This window comes from Balearica regulorum, chromosome 5 (genome assembly GCF_011004875.1).
Source record: "Balearica regulorum gibbericeps isolate bBalReg1 chromosome 5, bBalReg1.pri, whole genome shotgun sequence".
Classification (NCBI taxonomy): Eukaryota; Metazoa; Chordata; class Aves; order Gruiformes; family Gruidae; genus Balearica; species Balearica regulorum.
The window spans coordinates 53,651,060-53,677,014 of record NC_046188.1 but is presented as its reverse complement, the minus strand read 5'-3'; the positions used below and the strand labels follow the sequence as shown (position 1 = coordinate 53,677,014).

Below are 25,955 nucleotides of genomic sequence, written 5' to 3'. Positions count from 1 at the left end.
GAGCTCTCCGGCAATCAGCCAGTGAAACACCACCAGCTTCCCCACCACAGGGATCTGTGCCAGCCGGTGGCCTGTCCCCAGCATGGCAGTGGCTCACACCAAGCAGGACAGTGCATTCCCACAGTGCTTGTTTGGCGTGGGAGACCTGCTGCAAATCCCCTGGGAGGAAAAAGCCACTTTTTCTCATAGCAAAGCAGAGTCCTGGGATGGGTCCTGAGCTGCCACCCACTGTCACAGCCCCACAGGTCCTTGGGCATTTGGTCTCTTCGGAATTACTGCAAGCGGTGCAAAGCCCTTAGGAAGGCAGGATTGAGAGGGGTTTTTTTTCAAGGTTATTTTCTTTAAAACCTTTTTAATCTCTGAGGACTCAAGAGGCCTGATTCTGTAATCCAGCTGTCAGCATTACATGGCCAAACCAAGTCATGAGGTGGTGGGAGAGTACTGAAATGCACAGCGTTTACAGGGGCCAGGCATCGGGAGGTGCATACGTGAGAACAGCATCCAGTCCCACGGCTGCCTTGGGGGAAACAGTGTTATTTTCCTATTCATTTACTGCCTCAATGACAAGGCAAACAAGAGGAAAAAAGAGCTAGAGAGGGCTGAATCTCTTCCTTCCTTTGATTTCATTCTTTCACAGATCAAAATCCTTTCATGCAACTCCCAAGCTGGGAAAGCAAATGTGTCGGACTGAAACACAGTGCGAGAGCAAACTCCATCAAGAAGAAGGAGGGAAAAAAGACAGAGCAGAAATCTTTTGGGCGCAGGCAAACAGGTGGGGGGAGTGTCTGGTCTGCGAAGGCAGGGTGTCTGCAATCTTTGTAACGATTAGATTTAATGGGACAGAAACGTTTCTCTCCTTCACGTCCCCTCCTCCTCTCAGCCGGAGGGGGAGAAAGGAGGGAGGTGGTGATGGGGAGGTGGCGGGGGGAGAGAAGATTTGAAAGAGTCTTTGACGTCAGCCTGCCCTATAAAGAGCTGGCAAGGAGCTGGAAAGCGAAGATCGGAGCTCGTGGAAGAGCAAAGATGCCAACCCCGAACATCTCCACCTCTGCAGCCAAAGGCTTCCGCAGGGCGGTGTCAGAGCTGGACTCCAAGCAAGCTGAGGCCATCATGGTAAGACAACCCTACCCCACTTCTTTCCTCCCCCTCCAAAAACCACAGCCTCTCCCTTAGCTATAGGCAGAGGCAGGCAGGGATAGATGGAGCAACGTTGCCTTTGTGGGAGTTCTTTCATGTAGGTACCTCCAGGCTCCAGGCTGGCAAAGGGGAATTATCCGAACAGTTCTTTTTACATAGTGGTACATGTGAAATACAAACACTTAGGGGGGATGAAAGCTTGAACTAATACAACACGCTCCCCCCCCCCCCCCAACCAAAACCAAGGTGAATAACCCATAGACCTAAGGCAGGAATAACAAGGAATCCCCAGTGTGAAAGGCAATTTGAAAATCTTAATGTTCTCCTGATTTCAAGGCAATAAACTGCAGAGTTTTCACCTGTTCCAGCATAATGAAAAAGTGTGGCTGTTATTTCAGACAACATACGAGGCACAGGCAATTTAATCAGCTTGTTCGCTGCTGCTGTGTCTGCAGTTTCACTTTCTCCCAGCACATCCTTCCCCCAACCCTGGAGGAGCCGGAACAGCTGCTGGCAGCGGGTGCACTGAGAGGGGACCCCCTTGGGATGCTCAGCAGGAGAAAACCCAGGAATTGAGCCTATTTAGGGAGCAGGTGTGTTTGGCAGACATCTGCAGGGTGACTCCAGCAGGTCAGTTATAGGGGTCCCCATTTCCCTCCCCTGCGCCCATTGCCTTTTTCACTCGCTCTCCTCTGTGATGTTCTGACTCAGTAAAATCAGCCCCTACATAGGCAGTGAAAAGAGTTTTGGAGAGTGGAGTGTACTGGAAAGGAAGGGAAACATTTAGGAAATAAGGAGGTAAGCGTGCTTGCTCTAATAAATGGAAATCAGGGAAGGCTTCCCTCTCACACAACCATTTTCATTCTGGCAAAATAATGAATACCTAAGTGGTTCTTGAAAACCTGGTATTTTCTAGGCTGCTCATCAAATCCGTACTTGAGATGCTCATTGCTGTCTGGAGAAGGGGCAAGTGTTTGGTTATTACACACTCTGGGGTGCTGCTTTGTGTTTGATGGGAAACGGGTCACTGAATGAAGGGGCCAGAGGAATTTGGGTTTACCAGTTGTGCTGGCAGGAGCATGGCGGCTTTCTTGAGGTGAGTGGCTTCTCCAGCTTGGGATGAACTAAAACCTCAGACTGTCTTTGCATCCCTTCTTTGAAAGGAAACTCTCATAAAAATAAATAAAACCCCCTCTTAGCCCTGGTAGGATCACTCTGAGAGCGGGCTGCATGAAAGGCTTTGCCCTTTGCTCTCACCTAGCATGGGAGCTCTCCAAAATCCTGTCACTTACTTTGCTGGCTTGTGCCAGGCAAGAGGCATGACTCTGCATTTGTATATGACATTGCATGTCCCTGGCCCTCGTGGTGTTGGTGTGACCATGGGCGATGGGCCACCCAGCCCCTGCTCGCCACTGCACCAGGTCTGGCAGGTCTGAGGTGCTCCCTTGCCATTAACCCCCAGGGACCAGCACCCCGCTGCTGGGGAAACTGTGCAAACTGGGGGGGGAAAAAAGATCTTTGCAATCCCGGAACTCATCTACACCGGCAGGTGTTTTACACGTCACCTGGGCCAGCAAAACATCAAACTCAGACCATGGAAAAAATCTTTTGTTATGTATTTAGTTTTTCTGCTGCTAATAGTTTTTACAAGACACCCTGGCACTGTAGCTGGAGCAGCGTTTGGTTACAAAGCACGCAAGCAGAGCCAGGCAGGAGACAGCCGTTGGAGGCAAACCAGCAGGAAGGAGCGCCCAGGGAAGCTGGGGTGGGACATTACTGTCCCCATGCTGCAGAGAGGGAAATCGGCTTTACAATCCTTCCTGCTTGCTGCAAATAATGAGCCAGGAAAAAAAAAAAAAAAAAACAACAACAAACAAAGTACTTTTACTCAGAGCACGGTATTTTTAATGACACCGCTTAGGCGGGGCACACTGAGCTGCGGCAAATTCAAATAAGGAAAAACAAAGTAACCCTTCATAAGAGGTGAACGACCGTATCAGAGTCAGGCCCCACTTAGGCAAATAAATGCTTTGCAAAATCAAATTAAACTTCTCACTGTAGCTAGATAGGCACTCAGAGAGCTAGTCTGCAAGGCAATTTGGAAACACCACGTAACAGTGCCTTCCGAACAAAGGCAGGCATTTAATACAAGAGATCACTTTGGTTAGTTTATATGCCAGAGTCCTAATTTCCAGCAAAAGGAGGTAATACCCCGATGAGTGTAAATGTGAGGTGCAGAGGAGAGGTTGATGAGATGGGGAGAGCACAGCCAGGGAACCTCTACCCAGCACAGGAGGCAGCAGGCAGGCAGACCCTTCCCAGCGCTCTTCTCCCAAGCAAAATTCAGCCTTTTTCTTTTATATATATATATATATAATTTTTTTTTTTTTAAATTTACCCACCCAAAACATGCCAGCACGGAGCTAAGCAGCTTCCAGGACCCCTCGACAGGGACCGAAACCCCCTTGCTCCTGCCTGCCAGGGGCCACCCAGTCCCAGCACAGGGGTCTGACTGGTCATGGCTGCCTGTCCCGGTGTGGCTTTCCAGTCACACAGGTCTTCTCACTATTTAAACTCCTTCCAGTCAGATTTTAACTTGATTTACAGCCTAAACATGGGACTCTAATTTCCCCCCTGTCCCCTGCTCCACCCCAGAAGTAAAATCCTGCTGCACCTCTGTGCCTCCGGGCACAGTGTGATGAAACATCCTTAGCTAAAGCGCTGCCTGGCTTGGGACCGCTGCAGAGCCCCGTTTCTGTGGCTAGCAGAAGGCTGTTTGCCCTGCTTATTGCAGGCACTTTAAAGTAAACACCCGCTTAGCTTTAAACGTGGTAGCGATATAAAACATACGCTTAAAGCTGAGCACACGCTCACAAGGTTTTAAAAGTTATGCCTCAGGATACTTATGAGATGTCTTCTCTCTTTGGGCATGAATACCGTTGATTTAGACAAGCAGCAATATGTGCTTATTTGTTAGAAGGTGTTTTTCTGTGCCACGAGGAATAAAGGGGATGAAGATCAGCAAATATAATTTCAGAGGGGTATCTTTATTAAAAATGAACCAGATAGAAGTGTGTGGGCTAGCACCTATATGTGCTGCATTTTTCAGGCTGCAAATAAAATGTCAGCTTTACACCGCTAAAGCGTCGAAGAGGATTTTCACAGGAAACATTAGTTACTGATGATGGTCTTTGAAAATCAGAGAGAAAATGGGCTTAGTAGTTGAGCAGGCTGCCTTTTTAAAAGGAAAACATTCTCCAAATTTTCACAAAGTAGGGAAGGAGCTGCTTGGTTAGCATCTGTTTCTTTTCCAGATATTTTCAATGTAATCAGAGGGAAAACTGCAGCCGGTCCCACTCTACCTGCAGGTGCTAGATGGCTTTATGTGCTGCTCCTTCAGTGCTGCCCCAGGTTTCTTTCAGCAAGTTCTGATGGTTTGTCAGCTGAGCTGCCTATAAATGGAAAACTGGTTGTAAAAAGACCGAGAACAAATAAGTTAGTATATGAGTTATTTGTATAACAAAAGAAACAGCAATGATGGAAACAGTTTGTAGCTCACTGAAAATATAAATGAATGACCTAACATAACCCCAGAAACATAGTTGCAGCATTTCAGGTGCAATTCCAAGTAACAGAAATCTGCAGGAGTTTGTTGGGACAAAACAAATCTATAGATCAGTGAGAGGAATTTATTTTCTGGGGTATATGCGTGCAGTTCCAATTAGACTTCAATGGGCAAACATCTATTTAATGTCAGAAGAAAATGTTGTGTTGGATCCTGAAGCGGTTTAGCTAAGCTGCCCTGCTAATACATCTGGAAAGAGTTCATGTTTCCTGGCCAGGCCACTGCTGTGGGCTTCAGCTGTCCCTCATAGTCTATCTTTTCTCAGATGACTTCATTTTTATCTAATGCCTCTCCACTTGAGTTCATCAGACACCTGAAAACTGTGGAAGATTGTTTCTGATTTTTATTTTTTGAAGGATATTGAAAACTGTTGCTAGGGATGGTGAGGGAAGAAGCCCACCCTCTAGTTGTGCTACAAGGATATTTTACACAGATTTTTCCTAAAGCTCCTCATTTCCGATGAGGCTTTGGGCAACGTGGTCTAGTGGAGGGTGTCCCTGCCCGCAGCAGGGGGGTTGGAACTAGATGATCTTTAAGGTCCCTTCCAACCCAAACCATTCTATGATTCTGTGAATTCTAAAGCCTCAGTCTTCATCACCAGATCTTTCTCTACAAAGCCAGGCAAGTCAGTCCAACATTCCCCTTCTTCCTCTGCTGAGATACATCAGTCACTCCTCATCCAGCTACTGGGGATGCCTCTGATTTCCCCTACAGCTCTATCAGAATTGTTATTTATTTCTGCTCTGCCTTCAGTCTCCGCGGTTCATTGGTAGACGTCAAAGCCTCATTGAAGATGCCAGGAAGGAAAGAGAGGCTGCAGCCGCAGCCACCGATGCTGCAGAGTCTACAGAGACCATTGTCTTTGAGGAGAAGGATGGGAGAGCCATGCTGAACCTCTTCTTCATGCTCAAGGGAACTAAGACTTCACCACTGTCCCGTGCACTTAAGGTATTTGAGGTGAGTACCTAACCTGTTGTGTGGGATTCAAGGAACATATTACAGGTTTCCTGACTGTTCTGTGAGAAATACCAGTTCAGTTTACTAAAGAAGACTCAGACTAGGTCTGCCTACTGCAAATTATCAGTTAATTTTCTGATATCCCCACAGTCATGCTTTGCTCATGCCCCAGCGTGGCCTCACTTTCCATCACTAAGAATGAGTCATACCTCTGTCTGGTAGTGCTGTTAAGCCCTGGGCTTAACTTTGCTTAATTACTGCATCCAACCACACAGTTTCACACCTACAATCCATACCCTTGTGGCTTGTAGCATACTCTGACAGCCCCCTCCACTGCCCAGCACTTCAACTTCATGTGCAGGGCTCCGATCCCACATTCAAAGCAAGCTGTGTGCCCTGCATGGCTGTAGACCGAACCCGCCTTACTTGTGGGTCAAGGCTTTGGCAGTCTCTGATTTCAAAATTACCTCCCTCCTTCAGGGATGATTTTGATTTACATGTTAAAGGTTCTGTTGGCTCCCCCCAGATACACACCCTGTATATGGCTTTAATACCAAGGAAAAATGGTAACTAATTGAGCTTTTTCTCCCTAGCCAGCAATATAATATTACATAATCTAGGATCTCAGTACCATGAATGGAAAGACTGAGATAAGTGCTGCCTATTTAAACAGTAATCAAAACACGACCACTTGCATTTATGTACTACATTTTCATCTAGAAGGATTCAAAAGTGTTTTGCAAACATTTTTGAGATATGTTTTATCTACGTTTATATCTATGTTTAAAACATAAAACATCTATGTTTTATGTTTTAATTTCATTGACTTCACCAGTGAGAGGATAATTTCTTCCTATTAATCACTCATGTGGGTGGTAGGGGCCTCTAGAGGTCTCTAGTCCAACCTCCTGCTCGGAGCAGGTCCAGTTACAGCAGGTTGTTTGGGGCTGTGCTTGTTGCATTTTGAATGTCACCAAGGTAGAGATCCCACAGTCTCCTTGGATCCCTTGAGCAGTCTTTGCCTTCATGGGGAAAAACTTTTTGTCTTTTCTTTTTTAAAGTCCTTGCTTCTAGCTTGTGCCCATTGCCTCTTGTCCTGTGTACTTTTCAGGCAAGTCTGGCTCTGTCTTTACACCCTCCCACCAGGAACTAGTAGACAGCGAACCAGTCTCCCCTGCCCCTTCATTTCTTAAGGCTGAACAAATCCAATTTCCTCAGTCTTTCTTCATATAACATTGTGCTCCAGTCCCCTGAGCATCTTGGCAGCCCCCCACTGTACCGGCTACAGCACATCAATGTCTCTTCTACAGGACATGGTACTCCAGATGTGGTCTCCCTCATCCCAGATAGAGAGGAGAAATCACTTCCTTTGACCTGTTGTTTACAGTCTTGCTACTACAATTCAGTATGTGGTTGACCTTTCTCATCGCATGGGCATGCTGCTAGGTCATATATTAATACACATGTTAATTATGTAACACCTTCTTTCCCATGAAATGCACCCACTTCTGGGATAAAAACAGATCACCAGCAACACTATACAGCAAAACCATTACCTAACAGCTGAACACATTCAAAAAGGGTGTTTGGGAGATAAGTATTTCCCTGAAATTGTAGTGCATTCTAGCTATTCATTGCCCATGCAGTACTATCTCTGATAATCTTATGAAAAGTGTTCAAGATCTTCGGCAATTACAAAACATCTTGCATCTCCTCTAAGGGGACTGTAGCAAGAAAAGCTGTTTTCTGGGCAACACATGGGTCTTTTCTCAAGACTGAAAGAATCTGTAAGATAAGCTTGTCAGACAAAAGCCTTGGTGTTGCCATGGTTGGGGTCTCCTTCCTAGAAGTGCACAGATGCCAGATAAGGCATGAAAAATCCATCAGAGTAAAATTTCCAATGCAACAGACTGCTTAGCAGGTATGAAACATAGAAGTGTAGGCTCTTGTACTTGGTAGATTTTATGTTACATTGCATTTAAAGTCTATAATATAAACAATTTTTAAAACAGCAAGCAAGAAGCAGGGGCAGCTTATGTTCAAATATTATTTGTTTCTTCCTGGAGCAATTTACTTGCTGCATCAAGAGCTTTCCTAGTAAAAAAGCACTCTGAGCTTGTCACAGACAGAGGTTTAAATATAATAAAAAGACAAGCATGTCAAGCCACAACAGAGGAAGATTCATTTCCCAGATCCCTCTGGCAATGCAGGTACAAGATATGAAAGCAGACGGACATAATGACATTTGCCTCATCACGAACCAGGCTGCAGGGAAGCTGGTTTCACTCTTCTGTATGTGTTACATGCAGCCAAAGCATAGGTAATGCAATCATGGCTGTCAGATTAATGCAAAGGTATTGATTGTTGAGGGGACAATGTAATAGTGAAGTTGGTAGGTACATTAAAAACCATGGCCATAAATTTGATTTACCTGTGGCATTGCATCTGTTCCTTCTCATCTTTCTGCCTCTGATTAACAAAAGAAATCATGTCCCTTCCTCTACCAAAGATCTTGCTGAGACTTTGGAAAGGTTGGGTCATTGCCCAGGGACTTAGGCTTGTACTGCCAGCTTTCACTGAGCTAAAGAAAATATCCACAAATTTACCAGGGCCCTTTGGAAGACTGTAGACTCCATTTTGTCCCCTTATTCTTTGGGGAAGGTCGGTTCTGATAATGAGCCCAAATGATATCAGTTCTGGTAGCGAGCCCCAAATTAACGCTACTGCAGACTGGGTACGGCTCAGCCCCACCGGTTCAGCACCATGGCCAGCGCCACGCCGCCTGCCCACGTTCGGGCAGCGTCTGCCCCTTCTACGTCATCGCCAACCCCTTCCCCTCCCAACCAGCAAAAAAGCACTTTTGCCTTAAGTGGGAGATTAAAGGAAAGGGTGTCATTTTGCCAAATCAATTTCCCCTCTTGATACGATCTTCTTTGCCACTGTGGAAATCTTCTCTTGATAGTTACCGACCAGCCCCACTGGTTGTCTGTCCCAAAGGAAAAACTGTGGAGTTAGTGGAGAAGTGTGTTTATCCCTGTGGAGGGAAAAAAAAGAAGAAGAAAAAGACAAGAGGGAGTCCATCCCAAATGTATCCATATGGACATCTTTGGGAAGTAGCAGCAGGTATTACAAGTGTTGTTTAATGTTTTTGTTCTTTTCCATGTCCCAAAAGACGTTTGAAGCTAAAATTCACCACCTGGAGACCAGGCTCAGCCGAAAGCCCCGTGAAGGGACTGCTGAACTGGAGTACTTTGTGCGCTGTGAAGTCCATAGCTCTGACCTCAATACTTTCATTAGCTCCATCAAGAGGGTAGCAGAAGACGTGAGGACCACTAAGGAAGACAAATGTAAGGAACTTACAAACTGTTTCACTTTTGCACAGAGGCTGAGCTGTAGAAACAGGGTGGAGATTTTGTTATTCCCAGAAAAAGGGAAGGGCTGCTGTATGCTGAATGTGAGCAGAATTAAAAGACTGTCTCTGGGACGCCTGAATCCTGAAAGCCACTTGCCTCCTTGTCCATGTCTCAACAGACTCCAGAGTCTACAGCCCATTCTTCTGGTGCCACATTGAAAAAAACAGAAATAGGAAATGAAATTTCATGCTTTATTCACACCTCTCCTACAGAGTTCTTCATCCCTACTCCATTGTTTTATATTATAAATTTGGTTTCCTGCCTATGTGTCAGGAACTCTGTACAAGACACTCCCCATGCCATCCTGTTCTGAAGACAGGGTGGTTCTTATTGTAAAATATCCCTAGAGATCTGCAGTGATTGCTTTACAACCAGCTGGACCTTTGGATTTGCTTTTAATGTGAAATCTAGAATCTTTAAGTAAAATCCAATTTTCATCTTCTTGTTTACTTTTGTCACAAAATACTCTGCTGAGAGATGAGCAGGGAAGTAATGAGGTGCAGATCATGGCATTACACCTGATTCTAGGTCAAGAGCATTGAGAGTGTGACTACTACATTGAGAGTAGTGAGACTACTGCCCAGAAGGCATAGCTGTGTCATGTGCTGTTTGTTGTGTGTGTGTATTTGGTATACCAGGTCAGACGTATCTTACTGAACCTCACAACCCCCTCGCAGCAGGGGATGCTTCATCTTCACTTCCACAGACAGTTTTTCTTTCCCTCTCTCCACAGTTCACTGGTTTCCCAGAAAAATCTGTGAATTGGACAAGTGCCACCATTTGGTCACCAAGTTTGACCCTGACTTGGATCTGGACCACCCGGTGAGTTAGTCTCTGTGGGCACATCCTCATGTTGGGGTACTGAGCCTTCCCTCAGAAGCAGGGAGCTGGAGAACATCTATTAGTGCAGCTGATCAGGGAACTGTAGTGCAATCACCACCATGAGAGAAGTTTCTCCAGCCGGTGATGAACTTTGTTGGGTGAGAAATTTTAGTAACTGATTAAAAAAATCCTGTCTCTATTCCTATTTGTCATCACAGGGCTACTCTGACCAAGTATATCGCCAGAGAAGGAAATCGATAGCAGAAATTGCTTTTCATTATAAGCAGTAAGTCTCTTTCCTAACATCTATGCAGGGATAATGTCAATGTATCCTGTTGGGAAGTCATTGTACTACGTGCACAAGATTTCTCTTCTTTTATGTTTTGTCTCCCCATTCAGCCTTGCCAGATCTTTTTGTGTCCCTCTTCTCTCTATGTATTCCAGTCTCTTCTTAATTAAAAAATGTCTGTGGTCATTAATTCACACATTGATAAAGCCAGAATAAACCTCCTGCATAACAAAAGCCAAGTATAATTGCATCAGACCTCAAACTTTATTTTGAAAAGTAGCATCTCTTTTAGAATGACATCTAGTTTCAAGTACTGAAAAAGCTACCACATGCCCAGAAAACTTGTTCCAACGGTTCATTGTCCTGGCTGTGAAAAAAATGTGGGGTTTATTTCAAAACTGAACTTTGGTAGCTTTAACTTTCACCCAGTGGATCATATATGCCTTTCATCTACTAGATTGAATTCTGCTATCAGATTTTTTTTATTTTTTTTTTTTGCTAGGAGGGTATAAACTAAAAGGTTCACCTCCTAACTCTTTCTGATAAATTAAATAGATTCCAGTAATGGTCTCATCATTGTCTTATATAGATTTAAGACTATCTCTTGTACTCCGGCTTAATACTCCTCTTCTGATATATGCAGTGATAGCACTCAGCCTCTTCACTACAACATCAAACAGAGCTCTAATATTCAGCTGGGTTTGTAAAACATTCCCTAGATCCTATTCAATAACACTGTCTTCCACTGTAGCATCTCCTTCCCCAAGCAGGACTTTACATGTAGATTTCTGTAGTGAGCTGTGCTGAAATCAGGCTATGGAAATTTTATGAGTCACCTTCTTGAGCTACGCCTGCAACTGGTGTGATCTCAGAATGGCTTTCTGCTCTGTTAGGTTTCATGTTCTTTGCAGATTTGAAGCCCAGAATATAGACATTGATGGTTTTATCCTGTACTAATACTAAATGCACAGAAAGTCAGTGTGCCAGCAGGAGAGTCCTGAGGGACGCAGGAAGAAATACTGTCCTAAGTTGATGCACCCATTTAAGATGTCTTCTCTCACATCTCATCTGCAGGTTAGCATTTATGAGCCACTGTGTAGCATCCCTTCAGGCTGTTAATGGAAAAGGGACTATGCTTTATCAGCGTAATATGTGAATAGCTCATCTGTTCAAATACAGAACAGAAGGATTTAGGAAATACAATTGCTAATTATGATGCAGAAAAGGCAAAAGTGTCAGTATTCTTTAATTTCCACTTACATAAATGTTAAGATTTTCTTTTTTTCTCTCCTTGATCTAACTGACAATTCCCTTGTTAGCTGCTTTTATTTTCCAGACACTTATTCATTCTTGGAGCTATCAGCCCCCTGAAGTTCAGGCACATGAAATTAACTTATTTTCACACAAAGTTTCATTTTTTTCCAGTGAAAACCATTTTTTCCCCCTGGAAAATATTATGCCTGCTAAGCTTTTGCTCATTCCTTGTTCATTTATAACCTCTGGCTAGACTAATGCTTTTCTCTGTGTCTATGTATTTGTTGCACCTGTACAAATGACCCAGTATTAAGGCTTTGTCTTTCCTGTCATCCCTTTGGTTTAAAGAAGACTGAGCAACTTCATGCAGAGCTTCTCCAAAGTGCTTCCTTCTCAAAGGGAAGAGGAGCCCAGCTTGCGCTCTGCTGCTGTCAGTAATGGTGTGTTTGCCTTGCAGCGGGGACCCAATCCCTCATGTGGACTACACAGCGGAGGAGATTGCTACCTGGTGAGCGCTGATTTAATCTGTGACCTTTATTGGCTTCACCACTAGAAGTTGGGAATCAAAACCTAAATGGTTAGGGTGTGACCTTTTGAAAAATGTATCATCTGGAGTGCAAGCATCCTACTTAATGGCTTCTTATAAAAACCAGTAACTCATTGCATGGCATTTTATGGTAGGGACTGCATTCGGGAGAGCAAGTTACCTCCAAAAGAGTGATGCTCTGTCTCCTCCTGTCTTGGGGCTGCACTGAGAACATTTTCATGCTGCAGCCTCCAGGAGTTTCCTCTCCCCAGAGAGTGAAGTAGGTAATTTGGAGTCCCACTTCTCTGGCTTAGTAGCAGCCTCCAAGCAAAGGGCAGTTATCATAGCTGCAGAAAAAAGTATGACCCCTGTGGTGAATATCTGCATGGTACCTTGCTGGTGTCTCTCAGGAAAACACTTCCTTTGAATATGATTATTTCCAGGAGTGTCGCTGCAGGAGTGTCTCTGAAAACAAGGCCAGCTCATGTGAGCTGAGTACACAGGCTCCTAAACAAGGTCATCTCCTGGTTATATTGACTGTCTTCATTGTGCAACTTCAGAAGCTAACTTACAGGGAATATTTTAATTCCAGTTAATTCCCTTTACACAATCTTCTGACCTTCAAGGTCAGAAATAGGTCTGTGCAGATACAACTGCTGACTTTGCAGGCTCACTTGAATGTGGATCCGTATGTTTACATACCTCTATCAATGCACACAGACATAGACTTAGTGGTGGAAAAAGGCAAAAGAACAAGAAACTTAGAGGTGTGAGTCCTTGATAGCGTATAATCAGAGGACTAGACACATGGCCACTGAACATCTGCTACCTCTCGTCCTGAAGGAAGGAGGTGTACAGCACCCTGAAGAGCCTGTATCCCACCCATGCCTGCAAGGAGTACCTTGAAGCTTTCAATCTACTGGAGAAATTCTGTGGCTACAACGAGAACAACATCCCTCAGCTGGAGGAGGTCTCCCGCTTCCTGAAAGGTGGGTACAAGCCTGGGGAACTCAGAATCAAGGTCTACCAGGGCTCCAGCATGGTGGTGGCAGCTACAGCTGGGAAACATGAAGTCGAAGGAGGAGTGTGTGAGCTGAGATTTGGAAGGAGACCTGGTGGAGGCTTGTGCATTGCCAACAGAGGATGGGTAGACCCCAGGTGGTGGGGACTGCAGTTAAATACAGTGGGCTGCAACTGAAGGTCAACCCCGTACTCAAATGATCACACTGAGTACCTAAAGAGTAGATGTTGCTCCTTAGTAGGAGCAAAAAGATTAGACTTGGCACAGCCGAACCTTTAGTTTCCAGCACTGATGCTTTTGCTGTCCGTGCTGGGAACACGGGACACCAGCACAGCCCATGGGCAATGCACCCCCGCAGAAATGGTATGTGCTGTTTCAGAGAGGACTGGCTTCCAGCTCCGGCCGGTGGCCGGCTTGCTGTCAGCACGGGACTTCCTTGCCAGCCTGGCCTTCCGTGTCTTCCAGTGCACACAGTACATCCGCCATGCGTCCTCGCCCATGCACTCCCCTGAGCCGTGAGTATCCCCCAACCCTGATGGCCTCCCCTGCCCCACCATTCCACCTGGCCAGCAATTAACCTTTCTCCCTAATGGACAAACTGTCCACTCCTAACCACGTTTTTCTCCTTCCCCTTTGGGCATTGGCAGGGATTGCTGTCACGAGCTGCTGGGGCACGTCCCAATGCTGGCCGACAAGACGTTTGCCCAGTTCTCTCAGGTAAGGTGGTCATCTGCTTTCTAACCCCTGAGAGGGCAGGGCACAAGGTGAGAATCCAAACTGAGCCCAGTCTCACCACCTAAACCTTTCTTGTTCTAGGATTTATTTATATTAAAAATGATGTTCAGGAGCCCAAGTGATGGACTGAGAACACTAGTACAGAGTAAAAATGTCAGACCCTGCAGCAAAGTGTTTTTAGTCAGAGCACAATGAAGCCACAGTAGATGCATGGCAGCGCAGGGCAACAATATCTGTTGTCTCAAGGCAATAAAACAGAGCAATCCATGCATAAGGCTCTCAGACCAAATCTGTCCTGACGTTTGCCCCTTCCCTTCTCTTCCCAGGACATTGGGCTGGCATCTCTGGGAGCAACTGACGAAGAAATTGAGAAACTCGCAACGGTAAGTTTTCCTTTTTGCTGGATAGGGGCCACAACCCCTCTAGCAGCACTTCTGCAGTATCAAGGGGACAGGTCCAGCCTGGTCTCCCCAGATTTGCAGGCTCAGAGCCCCCACCCGAGCTGCCCCAGCCCTGCTCTTTCATGATGACTGAGCAGAGTGGAAATCAGTTAAACAGCAGAGCTCGCTTGCACATTAACCCAATTTTCTCGGGCACCAGAGTATCATCAAGCATCGTATTTCTAACGACAGCACTGCTGGGACTCTTTAGGATGGGATTAAATGACATCTGCTTCCTTTGGCAGTCCCTTGGCAGGGTGACCCGTCCGGCTCCAAGGGCACTGAATGGCAGCACCGCACAGCAGCCGGGCACGCAGGGGACCAGCCCAGGGACACAGTTTCCATCTGTCCCAGCATGGCAGCAGCTTAGTTTAGCACTTTTCTCTGGCACCAATGGGTTCAGGGTAAGGAGAGGGGACGAAGTGCCAGGCGCCCATTCATTTAAACAACCCCAGACGCCAGCCATGATGCAAGGGCTCAGGAGTTACAGGGAGATGAAGATGAGGAGCTGTGTCGCCTACGTGGTTTTCTTTCTCCTTTCACAGCTTTACTGGTTTACGGTGGAGTTTGGGCTTTGCAGACAGAACGGGATAGTCAAAGCCTACGGAGCCGGGCTCCTGTCTTCCTATGGGGAGCTCATAGTAAGTCCCAGCACAACTTGTCTCTCTGCTCTAGACCCTATACAGCAAAAAACCTTCTTCCTCTGCACATCTCTAATGACTTTGCCCGATTTGTTCTCCACCTCTGTCTATCACATATGTGCTCTCTGATCCCCTTAATTTCATGCTGGCATTTTCGTGCGGTGTCCATAGCACTCCTTGTCAGATGAACCAGAGGTGAGGGACTTCGACCCTGATGCTGCTGCTGTTCAGCCCTACCAGGACCAGAACTACCAGCCCGTATATTTTGTGTCTGAGAGCTTCAGCGATGCCAAAAGTAAACTGAGGTAGGACTGGGCAGTAAGGGAGACCCAAACAGAGGAAATGAAGTTATAATATATTGAAAAAGGGCTTGACACCATGGCTGCTTTCAGTGCAAGGTCTCAGAAGTACTCTGGAAACTGTTGTCATCTCTTTCAAAGCAAAGTGATTTTCCAGTTTCTACAGGGTCCAAATTCAGTCCCTTGGATTTACCCAAGAGACCCCCAAAAATATGCTGGACACAAGGGTTTGGGTGTGGAAGAGTTGGGTGGAGTGGGAGGCACTCTTGGAGACAAGACTGAGGGAGCGAGAGAAGGGACAAACCTAGCTTGTCTGCCTAGTTCTCATAGGAAGGAGTTACATACTATCTCCAGTTCCCAAGGGGAGGCCAAGCAACATAACAGAGAGCTGGTGGTCCAGGAATTGGGGACCCAAACTACCCACCATGACCCGCTCTGCTTCCTTGCTGCAGAAGGGCCAATTAATTGATACAGGTCAGGTACCAGCTGTCCTTCATGGGAGCATCTTGCCAGCATGTGTCCTTCTGAAATACAGGCTTCTGCATGATGTAAAAGCTTGCTTGCTGGGAGAAAGTTTTAGGAGAGCAGTGAAGAGCTTCTCAAAATGGTGACATTCTCTGAATTTAGGATGCAGAAAGATGTTTGTCTTTTTGAGCAGCTGCTGGGCAACTTACCCATTTATCATTCAACCAGCAAACCCCCCCCAGGCATAGTTAGCAGCTCGTGCACAAACTAAAAAGATTTGCTTGATGGGGATAGATTTATCCATAGAAAAAGAGGAGCTTTTGCTTCCTAAGCTGGTTAACATGGATTAGCAGACCTTAGACAGCATCCCACCAGTGTAACTGGGTTTTCCCATCCCATGGGACTGCAAAGAGAATGAAGTGGGGCAGCTTTACCCACAAACATCTGTTCAAAAGAGCATTTTCTTGGCCATATCCAGAACTGCACACAGGAGGAAAGTTCAGTCCTTTAACATTTGACTAACAGAGGAAAACTTTGCCTATACCATTTTATCTTAGGTTAGGAAAGGGATAGGATGAGATGAAGTATTACACAATGTACATGATTTCGCAGTTCCTGCAAGTGGGGTATTTCATATAAATAACATGGCAAGGACTGCTATATTTCAGCTTCTGCTTTTATTACCCTCACTTGCACTGTTCATACAATCCAGAGTCTAGCTGCTCAAAAACAAGCACCTGGGGAGCCCATCCTCTCAGACACACTAGGCCACTTTAAAAAAACCCCAACTGTGGCCTAATGAGTCATTTCCTTGAATTTAAAAAGGAAAAATACACCACATACACAGCCATGATTAGGCTAGAGGGTTTTGATAGTGACAAGCACTGTAAATTATCCTCTTTAAAGAGCTCAGAGACCACACAGATGTTACTCTATGAAGTGAAAACATTAAAACATCTGGGTTTTTTACAGCTGCCAGCATAGACCTGATTATCAGTGTTATCCCTCAAGAAAAGCCTCTGTTCCCAGAAAGAAAACTTTCCACCACTTTTCTAGGGTGGACACATCCCCCCAGCCCCCTTCCAGGCACCCATGTCATGCTTGTATGCTTCAAAAAGGTGTCAAGTGAACACACCCGTGTTGGAGGGCAAGTTTCTAACCATTAGCAGCTGTGCTACCAGTCGTCACTGTGGCTGACAGCATTAATAAATGAGGTGAGCTGGCCCTTGCCTGGGAGGGCTGGGGATGCTGAAATAAGCTGCATCTTTTTGGAGCTGGACAGTGTGTGCGTATGCAGAAACCCCCTCTGTTTGCACTTGGTTTTGTTTCCCTGCAAGTGCCAGCCTGCGGCTTTGGCCGTGTTGACACTTAGCCCTGTCTGGAGCTGGTGGTGTTTTCTCCAAACCCCGGCAATTCAGGACTAGGTGTTCTCCACGGCATGCAGTACCAGCTGGAAGAGCATCTGGGAAAGGGATGCTGTTCCCCGAGCCCTGCGCCACAGCAGACCCACGGTAGCCACAAGAGGGTAGCCTAAGCTAAGCAATTCAGGAGCGAAAGGGTGACGCTTCAGCAGAGACTGTAGCCATGAGTACCCAAATAGAGATTCCCAGTTCCATACTTACACAGCCACTAAAGAAAAAATCCCCTACCTCGTCAAGTGTACAAATCTTAGTGTTAGAGGTGAACATGAGCAACTTTGGGGAAACCTTACCTTGATTTGTTTCCACTTAACTGTATACTTTTCCATTAGAAAGGTAGCAACAAGGTCTTGCTCTTGAGAGGTGTCAGGCTGATCACTGAGATCTAGACTCCAGTTTGCTTTGGGTACAGTAGTGCAATGTTGCTCAGCCACATGGCTTTGGTGATGTTATTCCTATTCCCTGCCCACGCCAGAGCCACTGCATGTCAAATTTATTCTTAATACAGCTTGCAGCTAGTTCCTCTCTCCCCAAGCAGAGATTAGTCAATAAATGAATGTCAGAAAGGATTTAGGATTATAATACTGTAATACCACAGGCTTTCCCTGCAATTAGCTTCTAAATCTCCTTGGCATTTTTGAAAACGAAAAAAAGAAATTGAAGTAGAGCATGCCTGGTGATGGCCATGGAGGTGCACCCTCCCATTTGATGCAAGCCCATGTGTTCAGCCCACAGAAACCCGCAGTCAAACTCATGGTCTGCCTTGCTGAACAAGAGGGATCTCTGCTACTGCTATAGCCCTGTGGAGCTGGAAAGATGGGAAAACAGAGCGTTTGTGCTAACCTAGAAACTCTGCCTAAAGGAGTCATTAACCTGTTGTGGTCTGGGTGAATGGTGATGGGTAGGAGCCAGACTCAGGACTCATCTCTTGTATCAAGCCCTCTGCACCCTTTCCTTGCAGGAGCTACGCGGCACACATCAAGCGTCCCTTCTCGGTGAAATACGAGCCCTACACGCACAGCATCGAGCTCCTGGACAGCCCTCAGACGATCTGTCACTCCCTGGAGAGCGTAAGGGATGAGCTTCACTCGCTGATTAACGCGCTCAATGTTATCAGTTAATACAAGAACTGGGCTCTTTCCTTCCCCTCTTCCCTTGCAGCCCCAAAGCCGCCCACTCTGCCCTCGCCTAGTTCCCGGCTGATAACTCCTACCTGTCTTCGCCAAACATTTGCACCGCTGCCTGTCACCACACGACCCCAACAGCTTTCCACTTTTGTATGTAGGGCCAGCTCGGAGGAGGGCAGAGGGATGGACCCAAGGCCTGCTGGCATTTTAGGTAGCTTTTCTATTGACTGCTGGAAGAGGCTTAACACAGACCAAAAGCATGGCCAAGCATGCAAGACAAAATTGAAGTCAAGAGCTGTATGCTAGGCTCCTGGGTGCAAGGAAGAGGAGAAAAGCTTCTTTATTTAAAAAAAAAAAAAAAAAAAAAAAAAAAAAAAAGAAAAAAAGAGAGAAAATCTATTTTTTGCAGTTTGAGAGAATAAATTGATCTGCTTTTTTAGCCCCAAAGTAACTCCTATAGCAACTTCATGAGGGACCCTCAGTCCCCACCATCTCTTACAGCCTCATTCATTTGAGAAATGCAGAGCTGCTGTAAGAAGCTTTTCTGCCTGAAGCAACCCTATGAGGCTTGAAACTTCAGCTCCCAGCCTCTCCTCAGCTTCTTGCACAGAGGGATGCTTAGGCACAAACCCCCGAGCTGCACCACCCCAACAGGCTGCAATAAGCATCGTAGCTCCCCTGAACCTCTAAATTGACCTAATCCAGGAGTTGCTTCTCTGGCATAGAGCAGCCCTGATCTACCTGCACCGTCCCCAACACAAGCACCACAGAGCAAGCCCTGGCCACCCCAGACCAGAGCGTGGGCACCTCCTTCAAGCCCTCTTTTAAAAGGTCCCACAGCAGGGAGTGCTCAAGAGTCCAGCTGCCATCTGTCACAGCAGATAGCAGTCACAGCTATTGATGTTCCTGTGTGCTGGTGGTCCTGGGCAGCCCCCGCAGCCTCTTGGTGTCCTGAGTTTATTGGTTATTGCAGACTGAGCAGGGCCACTGGTGTCCTTAGTTTGCCAGTCCTTGGGAGGATTTCACATGCTTTCACTTTTCCAGTCTATTACACAGGTACAGCATTGTCTTATTCTTAGATATCCCAATATCACTGTCACCTGATGTAGCTCGGGTGTGACTAATGCTGTTGCTGGCCATTTCTGAGGAAGGTAACATATGGTTAGGATGCTCAAACCCAGTTTCATCCAGCTTTCACGGTAGATATTAATGGCGTGATCTGACCCAAAGCTCTCAGTTTTCCTCCCCCTGCTTTTGCCCTTCTTATCTTCTCGCAGGCTGCCTCATAACTTAGCGGTTTGCTCAGAAGTTTGGCCCAAGGTTATGCAGCTGTGCAGTATCAGAGCTGGGCCTGGGATGTGTGGAGGCAGCTAAACAGCTGTGGGGGACAGCAAAGGGGAGAATTACACATAGTTGTTTGCATGATCAGTTATAACATTTCTGTGTAGACTTTTACCATCCTTATCCACTATATATGATTTTTGTAATTTCCTCTTTAAAGAAATGCAAGGCTAAGCAGTCAAGATTTGGCTATTAGGTGTAAGTATCCTCCAATACTTATATATACCATCACTCTCCAGTGTTACTTCTACTCTCATGGCAGTATGTCATGGCTCAGTCATAATAGTTTACAATCCATTACACTTTATCCCATTTCAGAGCTTCACATACATATACTTAACCTGCGGTTCTCTCAAATTTTAACTACTCAGCTACTGACACCACTTAGTCTCCCACCCGCTTCAATCCTTCCTTTCTGCTTCCTCTCTTATTTGACCCCCCTCCTAAATTCCTCCTAAATTACTTAAAAGGCCATGAAATCAGCGGTTCAACACTAGGACTAGCTGCTTCTCCTCAAGTTGTTCCTCCTTGGAGGATTGTCCCGTAAATGAATAAAACTACTGAGTTCATTCAGTTATTGTAATTTTAGAGCACTTTTTCCAAAACTTCAGATATGATTTCCCAATCTGGGTGGATCCAGATCTTGAGCTGTAACTCTCAAGGCTCCCTTAAGAGCTGCAACAATTTTTAATTTGGGGTCTTAAGTTATTATTATTAGATTAAGTAGCTGGGGCAAGCTAGGCAAGACTAAGGCAAGTTAGGTCATGGGTTAGCGGTCTAGCCATGAAAATCTTATTGGTGACTCCAGTAAAACAGACTAAAATAAAGAAAATAAAGCTCCAAACAGGCAAGATGTAACAATGAAGCCTGTATAGTTAATGCACAGCTTATAGCCTTGTTAGCAATTACAGTTCCATGTTACTGGCCTGCAGGTCTCTGCTCTTCCTGTCCTTTGGTAGACTCCAGCTCTTGGGTTACTGCCCACAAGTGCAGCAAGGATGCTGCAGCGACGCCAGGCTCCTGAGTAGGACTGAGCAGGGAGTCTCCATGGAGGTGTTTGCTTTCTGGTCTGGCCTCAAAACCCATAAATGTCTGAAGGTGGTCGCCTCTAGTTCTCCAAAGCACTTCACAGTCATTATCTGCCTTGTTAAATGTCTAAAATTAATACAATTTATAAAAAGACCCAAGCTATTAATATGGAGTGAAAAACCAAGTTAAAAATCCTTGCAACTGCAGGAGCCCTCAACTCCTCCGCCTTGCCTTGGAGTTTGCATTGCTGCTCCGTGACTCTGTCAGCTGTTGCTTGTTCAAGGAGCTGTAGTAAAATCTGTTGCCCTACAGAAATAGAAAATAAGCAAAACTTGAAGCATAAACCAGCCCCGTTAGTATGCAAGCGTATAAACAGATCTACTGCAGCCACGCAGGAGGTAAACACCACATGGGCTGCACCCCCTTGCTTCCGAGAGATGAGGTTGTGCTGAGGCGTGCTGCAAGTGTGGGGCTCAGGCTGAATGGGCGCCGGAGGTTCCTCTTTGGGGCATTTTCTGTGTCTGTGTTCTTGACAAAGTCATGACAGATTCCAGATTTTTTTTTGGCTCCCTAGGGCGACATCTGAGAAACATGAACCCGTTTGTATTTACCATTGCCCTCATCTATTTAATATATTAGAGGACTTATCCTATTAGTAACATACTAAGTCCCCTTCATTTTGTCTCCAAGTCTTGTTCCTTTTTATCTGATTTCAGATACATTTCTTGGCCCCTTATTTCATAAGCCAATATGAATTGGATTCTTTCTTTCTCATTTTACCTCTTTTTCTCATGTTGCTTCTTCTACCCAAACCTTGTTTTCTTCTTTATCTTGCCATAATATTTTAGGGTCTTCGACACAGGGCCACCAAGGAATGGGCTATCCAAACAAAATATGGTAGGTTTGTAAACCAGTCCCTAACCTGTCACTACTTCTTAAAGCTACTAATATCAAGGTTAACTTTTCAGCCCATCATTTTGGATACTGTCCTACAATTTTCTTTAGTCTATTTTTAATAGTCTAACTCCTTTCTTTCTACCAGTCTGGAGGATTGCAGGTGGTAGGGTATATGCAGTCCTTGCTTAATCCCTGGGTTACTCATTAAGGTTTGAGTTACTTCACTTACAATTCCTCCCTGTCCCCCCCAGCTCCTCATCTCATCGTATCTCAGCTGCTGGTCCATGTTCTTTAACAGCATTTTTACAGTTCCAGCAGCTATATTCCTTTTAGGTGGAAGAGCCTCAACCCATGTTGGAAAGATATTCATGATGACAAAGAGATACTGATACCCTTCTTTAGTTTGTGACAGTTTATCTGGATGATTCTTTTGCAGTATTTGCCAAGGTCCTTGGTTTAGCCAATGCAGTAGAGTTGGCAGCTTTCTTTTACTAGTCCACTTTTGCATCATTGCATACCTTACACAGTTTTTATTTACATCCTCTATTTCTTGCTTCACTTGAGGCCAAATATAAATTCTTTGCACTCTTTTCAGAGTACCCTGTACTCCTTTATGTAACTTCTTATGACAGTCTAAGATAGTTTGCTCTCATTCAGGCGGCCACACTATCCATCCTATCTTCTCTTTTAGCTGATTCCTGGTTGGGGCTGCAGTAAACAACTCTGAGTCAATTTATCTACTTGCTCACTAGATTGTTTCTAAGTATTGCTTTAAGTCTTCACATGTGCTTTAACATCCTTTACATATATTTTATTTCTGCTGTCCCTCTAAGCTTGTAAAATAAACCTGTTTTCTTCATGAGTGTCCCATTATGTGCTTACCATTGCTTTTCTCCCTATCATGCATCCAGTATTTTATTCTATTATCAGCATAGTAGCTATCTGTAAAGGGATATTGTGTAGCGGGGTTTGTATTTTACTGACAGCCTGTAAGCTCCTTGGCATGATCCTTTCTCTAGTTTCCCCACCATTTGTTCCCTCATTCCACTAATAGCAGTATCTTGGATTATTTTTCCTCCTTGTTCAAATTTAGCACTCCTGTGAGTGCACAATACCTTTGGTTTATTACTGGTTTCCTTTAAAAGGATATCCACATTAATACCCTTTTCTTCTCTTTGTGTTTAAGAGCAGAGTATGAGTAGGCAGGGGTACAACTGGACCATCGAGGGGGAAAGCCTCGAAGATTATCATAGCCTAGACTGCTTCTAACCAGGTTTTCACATGGCCAGGGAAATTTTTGTCCAGCCCCTGGAGAGAGGAGGATTCATATGCTACTGGTATCCATTTTCCTTCACTATTTTTCTGTAACAGTATTACTCCCACAGAATCGGCTCATGTTGAAATTCTTACTATGAATAATTTACCTTTGACTTGGAATTTTAGTGCAGCGGCTTTTCAAGCAGCTTCTTTCACGTTAGATGAAGCATCATCTTACTCTTTGTTCCAGCTCCCTTCCTGATTCTTTTTCTGTCATTTCCATAATGCTCTGCTGGTACTAGCAAAGATGGATATGCTGCCATAAGATACTAGCACAGTTATAGATATGCTGCCACAAGAAATTAAATCCTCCCAGCACTCTTCAGAGTTGGGACTGATTAGTGGGAGTCTTTATTTCACAGAAAGCTTAACCTTTCTAGCATCTATTCGTCTTCTTGTTTCACCAGTTCCAATTCCCAAGCAGTTAAGTTGGGGTTGCGTTAATTGTGCCATATTAAAATTTACTTTAAATCCCATTTGGTCTATTAATTCTAAAACTCAGCTTCTTCTCTCTTGTACCTCTTCTTCTGTAGCTGCAGTGCCCCGAATATCATCCACAAAGACAATTTATTTTCTTTGTCTGCCAGATATCATCATTCAAACACTTTCCTAATGCAAGTGTGTGCAGCAGGGCAGGTGCTTGTCCCTGTGGGATGCAAGTAAAAGTATATTGTTTGTCTCTTAATGTGAAAGCAACTCTGTAAATTGTGTCTTCCCCTGCATTTTGCCATCTGGGAGTTTGCTGTGAATCGTGGGGGTGCATTTGTGCCGCTAGCTCTCCTAATTCATCCACTGTCCAAGGAGCCTGAATCAGCCTTAGGGCTGCCAGGGGCAATGGAGATACCTGTGCTCCATTGGAAGTGGGTGGTTGGCACACAGTATCATGCCCTGCTGACATTTGAGCAGCTCCCCATCAGTTCATTAAAGACTCTCCATCTTCCTCAAGCTTATGGACTGATGTTAATGCTGCCAATCGCATCCTGGTCTTACCATTCTGCAGGGCAATTTGATTAAATGCCCATGATGGCATGATTAAATGTTCATCAAGGAGGTGCCCAATGTGCAATGACTAAAAGCTGGTGAAGCACATGCTCTAATCAACTTACTGCTTAATTCCTATATAATTCAAAATTTGAAGCAGTTTCTCTAAGTCCTACACTTCACTCTATTGTTGTGCTTTCCGTGGCTTCATATCTGCAGCTACCTGCCTTAGGGTCACTTTTTTTTTCATTTTAAGTGCTACAGCAGTTTGATCTGCCGTACCTGTCTGTCCCAGGACAGCACTTGCAGTCTTCGTGGGATATGCCGCTATTCTCAACTTCTCTTTCTTTTCCCTTTTGCCCATATCATCCTTGAAATTATCTTCCTCCGATGGCTCCCGATCCAGTTCTCTCCACTTTCTGCAGCTACAGCAGTTATTTTTAATTTTTGCATCCCAATCTGCTTTTGCAAGTGTCTAATTTTAGCTTTGCATTTACTATGATCAGGTCCCTTTTGAGCTCTCCCTTGCTCCAGGGTGAATCACTGCACTATATATGTTAATCCCTATCCTTACTTCTGCAGTTTTTCCTTCTCTTTTTCTAAATTCATCTGATTCTCTAATTGCCATTGTACCTCCTTATTGCCTTTTTGGGCCACTAGATGGTATTCCTTTTCTAAAGACAAACTTATTTCAAGTCACTTGATAGACTCTTTTAAAGCACAATTTTCGCGTTGAAGCAGCTGATACTCTGATGTTGCATTGGCTCAGTCGGCACAAATTATTGCTGCTTCCCGTACCAGTCCCACTAATAGAGGTGGCATATCCTCGAGTCTCCCTTAATCCGCTCTCCCGTATCGGGGAACATTTGGTCTCTATCACCCATCAGCTTCCTGTGGGCTGGAGAGGCGCCCACAGCCCCTGCTGTAATCTCTGATATTGTTGGGATTTCCTGTAACCCTCCAGTATTCCTGTTTTTAGGCTTTTTCCTGAGTCTTTTTAGATTTTTCCCATGCTTTCAATTTCGTCTTAAGGTATCCCTTAAGTATTCTGCACAAGGTTGGTCAGATTTATAGAGCTGCCTTGAACAAGATCACTCAGAAGAAAAGACTTTGAGGATCTACACTTTCACAGCCTCCACCAAAAGATGTTATAAATTCCCTTTTCCTGACAGTGGAGCAGATTTGTAGGATTATGTGGCTGCTCAGAGCTAAGCATGAGCTCATGTCCTTTGGGGTGGGTCATGGTAGCCTTCATGCCATTTCCCCAGACCGCACCAAATGTGGCTGCAAGCTCTATAAAAAGTGACCTGGAGAAAGCCGAGGTGATGGGTCAGCCCAGGTTAAACCCTCCTGTAGATGGAGCGCTGGCGAGGGAGGAAGAAAGGAGAAAAGCCTTCCTCTGAGCCAGGCCCCACCGTACCCTCTGGTATCTGTGTGTCCCAGTGCCTCGCTGAGTGGTTTCTCGCTGTTGTCGCTGCTGCTGTGGGTGGATCTGTCTGTCTGTCTGTCTCTCTGTGTAAAGAAATATGAAACAGAATTATTTTTCATTTTGGAATCGTGCTGCTGCTGACATGGTATTAAGAATTAAAAAATATATATATTTCTGGTCTAGCATCCTGAGTTTGGCTCTTGCATCCTTCTGCTGTCCAGATTCAAGTTGGCCGCCTTGCCCGCAGGCAGTATGCGAATCCAATCTGGGGTGCTTTACGGCGGGAGATCCACACCTGCCGCTCATGCACAATGCTAACTCGGAGGTGGAAAATGGTCCCTTGTTTGCAGACGAGCTGATCTAAGCCTTTCTTTGCCAGGATATTACCGATTGCACAGTTATGCACGGAACAGTAGTTGGGAGGTCTCTTTTAAACAGTAACAGGCTGGGGGGCTTGCCTTCGCTACATGCTTTCTCTCCCAGCATTTCTCACTATTTCTGTTCAGTTCCAGTAGTGCTGGACGTGTAGGAGCGCCAGTGTGTGCATGGTGCCTGGTAACGTAGTCTGGTTTCCATGTAACTAGGCTATGCAACCCCAATCCTAAATGTGTTGAACACCCTTCTAAGAGTAATTAGGGGTGGATCCTGCTTCCTTAAGCACAGGGACTATTTTAGATGACCTAAGGTGTCTGCTGCATCCATGTGGGAGTGGTGAAAGGGATACAGGATGCCCAGGAACTGGAATGCACCCTCCGCCCCGAGACTAGAAGAGATGCCCAAGGCCCCATAAGT

General features: G+C 45.3%; 1 protein-coding gene across 1 annotated transcript; it reads left to right on the top strand.

Annotated features, from left to right (window-relative positions):
- The first annotated feature begins 1,023 nt into the window (after positions 1–1,023).
- Positions 1,024–18,163, top strand: TH (tyrosine hydroxylase). The gene is made up of 13 exons (XM_075753074.1): positions 1,024–1,113; positions 5,516–5,719; positions 8,892–9,066; positions 9,866–9,954; positions 10,173–10,240; positions 11,955–12,005; positions 12,867–13,012; positions 13,424–13,559; positions 13,692–13,761; positions 14,106–14,162; positions 14,765–14,860; positions 15,032–15,165; positions 18,004–18,163. The coding sequence occupies exons 1-13, from the start codon at positions 1,024–1,026 to the stop codon at positions 18,161–18,163; spliced, it is 1,476 nt and encodes a 491-aa protein (XP_075609189.1).
- The last annotated feature ends 7,792 nt before the right edge of the window (positions 18,164–25,955 follow it).

Bases quoted from the DNA above. Each gene is read 5' to 3' on its own strand.
- TH (XM_075753074.1), top strand. From the start codon at position 1,024: ATGCCAACCCCGAACATCTCCACCTCTGCAGCCAAAGGCTTCCGCAGG. The intron at 5,720-8,891 runs GTGAGTACCTAA...ATGTCCCAAAAG, and splicing joins GTGCACTTAAGGTATTTGAG to ACGTTTGAAGCTAAAATTCA. The intron at 12,006-12,866 runs GTGAGCGCTGAT...CTCGTCCTGAAG, and splicing joins GCGGAGGAGATTGCTACCTG to GAAGGAGGTGTACAGCACCC.